Raw genomic sequence first — 6,437 nt, forward strand, 5'->3', positions numbered from 1 at the left:
TCGAGGTTTCTTGCCATGCTGTGGAAGCAAGCTTCAGACGAAGAAGTGAATGATGTGTGCTCCCGGCGCCTATTTATACGATAGTCGCACCGGTAGTGACGTCATGGCTGTCGCCGGCCAACAAGTTGGTGTTTTTTCAATGTATGCTTCAGACACGGGTCACGACGAGGCGTTCCCCATAGCGGCCCCTAGAGGACGCAGTGTCTCGTTCCCTACTCAGGGAACCATGGTTACATAAGTAACCTGAGACGTTTTTGATGTGTGTATAAGAGGGAATAAAGCTCATATATCAAGTGGTGCTTGGGAACTAAGTGCTTTCTCTTATGAGTAAGTGAAGTGGGCAAAACAAGGACTTATATGGGCACTGTAGGAGAGCTCTATAAACATGCCTACAGCACGATGGTGAAAACATTTATATGAAGGACTAAGAGATTATGAAATAAGTGCTTTGTTGATTTGATGTGTCTTGTTAAGATCTGAGATAAACAAGTAAGAATTAGAAATTGTTTATATGAGTCATACCTTGTTGTGATTAGAGTACAAGGATACGAACTCTGTCAGAGTGACAGGGAGCATGTTTTTTTTTTGTTAAGACTAAATAAGTTGCTATTTCAAGACATTTTGGAGATTAAAATGTAAAAAAAATTGAATCTGGTTAATGACAAAAATTAAAGGTGTTTGTTGAGGCTTTTGTTCAGTCTTTTTTTTTTTTTTTTTGGCTTTCTCGTGTGAAACAATTACAATTGGTCAGGCAAGATAGATTGTCGTTTACATCTGGTAGTAATATCCATCTCAATTTAATCTGTTTGTGGTCACTTATGAGAGAGAGGAATCTGCAGCAAGTTCTGGACATGGGCATGAAGGAGAAAGGGTGTGTGATAGGCCTGTCCTAAAGTCCCTGCTATCTTTTATCCTGTGATCTCTACTGTTTTCATTTCAAGCTTGATAAAGTTCAGCTAATATTATAATTATAACTATTGCTGAAGACAGGCTAACTAAATTTGATGATCAGTCTATAAGCAATCATATTCAAATTACTAACTTGCACTTTACATACCTAAATACAATGAAATGTGGCAATGTAGCGAGGTGGGGCCTCCATGGATCGGACTTGTTTGTTCAGCACATCCCACAGATGCTCGATTGGATTGAATTGGAATTTGGAGGCCAAGTCAACACCTCAAACTCGTTGTTGTGCTCCTCAAACCATTCCTGAACCATTTTCTTTTTGTGGCAGGGCACATTATGCTGCTGAAAGAGGCCACAGCCACCAGGGAATACCGTTTCCATGTATATGCTCTGAAACAATGCTTAGGTAGGTGGTATGTGTCAAAGTAACATCCACATGGATGGCAGGACCCAAGGTTTCCCAGCAGAACATTGCTAAAAGCATCACACTGCCTCCGCCGGCTTGCCTTCTTCCCATAGTGCAACCTGGTGCCATGAGTTCCCCAGGTAAGCAACGCACACACATCCGGCCATCCACGTGATGTAAAAGAAAACGTGATTCATCAGACCAGGCCACCTTCTTCCATTGCTCCGTGGTCCAGTTCTAATGCTCACGTGCCCACTGTTGGCACTTTCAGCGATGGACAGGGGTCAGCATGGGCACCCTGACTGGTCTGTGGCTGTGCAGCCCCATACACAACAAACTGCGATGCACTGTGTATTCTGACACCTTTCCATCAGAACCAGCATTAACTTCTTGAGCAATTTGATACAGAAGCTTGTCTGTTGGATCGGACCACACCGGCCAGCCTTCGCTCCCCACATGCATCAATTAGACTTGGCCATGACCCTGTCGCCGGTTCACCAGTTCCTTCCTTGGACCACTTTTGATAGATACTGACCACTGCAGACCGGGAACACCCCACAAGAGCTGCAGTTTTGGAGATGCGCTGACCCAGCCTTCTAGCCATCACAATTTGGCCCTTGTTAAACTCGCTCAAACTAACGCTTGGCCATTTTTTCTGATTCTACCACATCATCTTTGAATGTTCACTTGCTGCCTAATATATCCCACCCACCAACAGGTGCCTTGATGAAGAGATAATCAGTGTTATTCACTTCACCTGTCAGTGGTCAATGTTATGCCTGATCGGTGTAAACATCGAAAAAATCTGCTTTTTATCTTAAGGTAACTTGCGGTTTACTACAATACTACATTGTTTTCAAAAACCCCTTATTAAAAAAAAAAAAAAAAGTCTTACCTCAAAAAAAACCCGGTCAATCTCCGTGCACGCACAGCTGCAGTGAAGCGCGGGACAAACCCTGACAGGTAGCCCCGCCCTAACTTCCGCCATTGGCAGGAAGTCACCTCCAACTTTTCCAGATTGTCTTGCTTCTACTTTTCTGGTTGGTTAACACACGTGGGCCACGGTAAAAAAATCAACTGCTGCCTAGTTTTGGTACAATTTGTCATATTTTGGGACCTGATAAATTATGTAAACGATATATACAGTTTTTAAAATAGAAAATCTTACAAAAATTGTCACCACCAACAACATATAAAATACATTTTATCAACAAAAACAGTTTATTCATAATATTCTGTACAACGGTATGGACATACAGGAGAAAAACATTGAAAAGTCACAATATTAAAAAGACATTAAACACCACCTGACTGATACATAAAGCTCAAATTAAAAAGAGCACATAAGAGCTTAAGTTATCAATACATCTAGTCATGAAATAAATGGATACTTAAATGAAAACAGCATTTGTAGGTCAAGTAAAAACAAAAAAAAAGGATCTACTAAACATCAACATTGCACCACTGCACTCTGGTCACAACATTCTACCCACCTGTATACACTTTTATGATATTAAGTAATACTTTAAGTACACTTAAACTGCAAGGAAATCCTCATGAGACACCGGTGGGAAGGGATGAGAAGGGTCATTTGTCTCACATTCTGATATTGATCAATGATCAATTGACATTTTTCTTAGAAAAATACTCTATTAACATAGTAGAAAATGTCTGGTGGGGAAATATTCAATTATTCCATTTCCATTACTTAGGGGAGAGCACTTAAGGTATTCACTTGAGTGTAGACGGACAGTTTTTAGAAGAGTTTTGTCTTATGCTGAGAGTGGGGTGGTGTAAAGAGCTGTTTTATCCCTGAACCTCAGTGTCTGCTGCCCCCTCTGGGTCCTCGTCATTGTAGATGTTTTCCGCCTAAATTAAAAAAAAAAAAAAAAAAGGTATGCATATAAAACAGAGCTATAAAACAAAACTAGAAAGGTTATGCTAAAACTCTTTTTTTGTACAAACTAATCTTTCCTCCAACATCTACATTTAGTGGTCACATACACTTAGAGGAAATAAAACAGGCTGCAAGTTGTAAGAAATAGGCTTAAAAGCTGATAGTGTCCTTACCATCTGCCAGACTTGCATGATATTGTCCTCAGACACTGAGCAAATCACCCACGGTTCATTTGGATTCCAGGAGAAGTCAGAAATCTTGGCTGTATGGCCTCCATGGATAAACTGTTTTTTTTTTTAGAAAATAAAATGTGAAAAACATGACCACAGAGAAAAGCACAATAACTTTAAATACATACATGTACATATATTTACATAAAAAACTGAACAGCATTACTACTCACCAGTAGCTCTGGAGGTCCATCCTCTGCATCTTCTGGTGACTGTTCCTCACCTATTTTACTGCAGGAAAAACAAGAAATTCTCATGAATGTGAAAAGATACTTCTAATAAAGTATTTTACATTTCAGCAGTAGTAGTGAGTAAAATGAAAATGAGACAACCCACCTGAGGTCCCAAACATTGAGTCGCCTGTCTGTTCCACTAGAGGCCAGGATGGTCTCATTATGGGGTGACCACTGAACCTGTGGACACATTTAGAGTTCATGTAATCACACTCATTTAGCTTTAATTTCATCCGCAATCATGGCAGGAAGGGATTTGGTACCTGGAAGATTTCATCTTTGTGTGATTCAAATGAGTGAAGTTTCAGTTTCAGGTTTCGCAGATCCCACAATGCAACAGTCTGTGAGAGAAAAATAAAAAGCACAATTCAGAGGTCTAAATATAGAAGCACAATTAATAAGTGTTCACAGGTGTAACAGAACCAGTTGCTCAATGTAGTTCTCACTTTGTCAGCAGAACCGGTGGCCAGAATGAACTCGCTGTAGGGGTTGAAGGACAAACAGTTGACCTCTGCAGTGTGGGCATCGACTGCATGACTGGGTTTGGATGTATTATTGGAGCGTGTGTCCCAGCTAAAGGAAGGGAAAATAGATTAAAATACTGCTCGCATTACATACCCACAGTTCAAAACGCAACATGCCTTTTTAAATTACATGTCGTGCTAAAGACATTCAGATTACAAAAACACAGGAAGACAAAGTACTTGCATCATAAGCTTCTGGTCATCTGCAACAGACCCAAAGAGAGACTCGTGAAGCAGATGCCAAGACACGTCCTCCACTACAGCAGTGTGACCAGTGAAAATGGTCTTAGCGTCCACTATTTTTCCCTCCTTTGGCACTGTGCTAATGTCCCACAGACAGATTGTCTGCAGAAAAACAGATTAACTCGAACATTTAGTGTTGGCTGAATTAAAAAACAAAACAAAAACAAATGTAGGGTACAAAAAGTAACACCTGAAACCTCAGCATGTTTGCAAATATACAGCTGTTGTCACGATGTAATTAGGTCAATGATAACAATTGTACAAATGTCTTACATGATCATCAGATGCACTCAGCAGGCAGCCACTCAGATTGGGGTTCCAGGACAGACCATATCCTTCTTTCTGATGCCCCCTCAGACGCAGGTCAGGAGTGCACTCTCCAGAGGGGTCTCCAGGAGCACAGGAGGGGAACACGGAGCATAAATTTAGAGGGAAAACTTAACATATGACACCTTCACACAAACATTGAGTTGGCAAGTAGCTTGGAAATGAAAAGTCTCCCATTATATCATGTTTTCCCTACCAAAAAAAAAACAACATTGAACAACTAGTTGATTTGTGTGGTTAAAAATCTATAATTTATTTTTAGTGCAGTGCTTTAAATAGTGTGCTATATTTCAGCTATTATGTTTGCATGTTAAAATGCTTCAAGTTTTTTTTTTAAATCTGTCTCAAACCAATTGCCTTTTAAACAATGCTGCTAGATACATTGAGCTGCAAGTGACAACGTTTCCAGAATTGCTCATACCAGGTTTGGAGGGGTGTTTGGTGTAGTCAAAGACCAGCACATCACTAGTGGGGGTCTTAGTGGCAATGATGCAGGGGTTCTGTGGCATGTAGCGAGCCCTGTTCACTTCTCCCTCATGATTAATCTTGATCTCAATCTCTATCTTGCCACTCACTGAGCCAAAACCACCAAATTCTGTGAACAAACAGAGAAACAGGTGTGACAACATGAGATAAGTACACAGGTGGAGACGATGCAGTCACAATTTAGTTTATGATCTGAACATCAAATATAAGCCACTCACCTCCTTTTTCGCTGTCATAATGCGAGGCATCAAACTGGGCGTCATCATTGGGCAGCTGGACACTGGCAATAACCAGGTGATTCTGCTCATCAGAGGTATGAGTGCCGAGAACCAGGCGGTGCACGCTAAAATCCTTCCCTTCAGGTCTGTGAAACAGACGACAAGTGTGCTTATTTACACTGACCTTTATAAAAATCTACAACTGTGATGAAACAGTCACCATCCACACTATATTCATCCTGCATTCCTAAAGCAGTGAACCTGATTCCATTATCATGACATCACAAACTATTAAAAAAAAGTTGAAAAAAAAGAGGGGGGCAGGGTTCCCACTAGGGGTCGACCGATATGTGTTTTTCAAGGCCGATGCCGATACCGATTATTACAGATCAAGTAGACCGATAACCGATATTTTGAACCGATATATATGTCTGGTGTAAAAATGAAAATTAATATCAAAATTAAGAATAACAAGGGCTCTGACAAAAACTGCCTTCCCTGGTGTTGGTTGAGTGTAGTACTCCCACAGTAAACTCTTTATTTTAAAGAGTTAAACTCTTTATTTTTTGGCAAACCTTCTGATCAATAATCAAAAATTCTGATAAAAAAATTAGCCTTCCTAACATGAGGTGAAGTGATTTACAGGGGCATTTTCTTTTTACCTTTGCAATGGCATCATTTTCATGTCAAATTCAAAAATGTATGTTTATAAGCTTTTTAAAATTTCTATTTAAAACAATATAATAAGAAGTAGAATAAGACAAATAAGTTACCAATCATGAAATTAGTATTAATGAAAAATTAATTTATACTAGAGGTGGCACAAAAAGAACACAAAAGTGGCTTGTAGGTACATTTTCAGACATTCAATGAGGCTCAGAGGTGGCATGAGTGCAATTAAATTCATAAATTCATGTGGAGATTAATGTTTTAAATAAAATTTTGAATACAGAAATATTAAATT

At 39.7% G+C, this 6,437-nt stretch overlaps 1 protein-coding gene across 1 annotated transcript in view; it reads right to left on the reverse strand.

The window, feature by feature from the left end:
* Positions 1 to 2,515: 2,515 nt before the first annotated feature.
* LOC107691534 (histone-binding protein RBBP4) overlaps positions 2,516 to 6,437 on the reverse strand; it is a 14,386-nt gene continuing 10,464 nt past the window's right edge. Inside the window, exons 3-12 of the mRNA XM_016490174.1 lie at positions 5,474 to 5,619; positions 5,191 to 5,364; positions 4,716 to 4,831; positions 4,384 to 4,544; positions 4,122 to 4,248; positions 3,939 to 4,016; positions 3,779 to 3,855; positions 3,616 to 3,673; positions 3,386 to 3,496; positions 2,516 to 3,184 (exon numbers count right to left, since the gene is read on the reverse strand). Of these exons, the coding sequence (XP_016345660.1) occupies positions 3,122 to 3,184; positions 3,386 to 3,496; positions 3,616 to 3,673; positions 3,779 to 3,855; positions 3,939 to 4,016; positions 4,122 to 4,248; positions 4,384 to 4,544; positions 4,716 to 4,831; positions 5,191 to 5,364; positions 5,474 to 5,619 (1,111 nt within the window). The 3' untranslated portion in view covers positions 2,516 to 3,121. The remainder of the gene's footprint in view (positions 3,185 to 3,385; positions 3,497 to 3,615; positions 3,674 to 3,778; positions 3,856 to 3,938; positions 4,017 to 4,121; positions 4,249 to 4,383; positions 4,545 to 4,715; positions 4,832 to 5,190; positions 5,365 to 5,473; positions 5,620 to 6,437) is intronic.

The sequence above is a fragment of the Sinocyclocheilus anshuiensis genome, unplaced genomic scaffold, assembly GCF_001515605.1.
Source record: "Sinocyclocheilus anshuiensis isolate Anshui unplaced genomic scaffold, SAMN03320099.WGS_v1.1 scaffold162, whole genome shotgun sequence".
In the NCBI taxonomy this organism is placed as follows: domain Eukaryota; kingdom Metazoa; phylum Chordata; class Actinopteri; order Cypriniformes; family Cyprinidae; genus Sinocyclocheilus; species Sinocyclocheilus anshuiensis.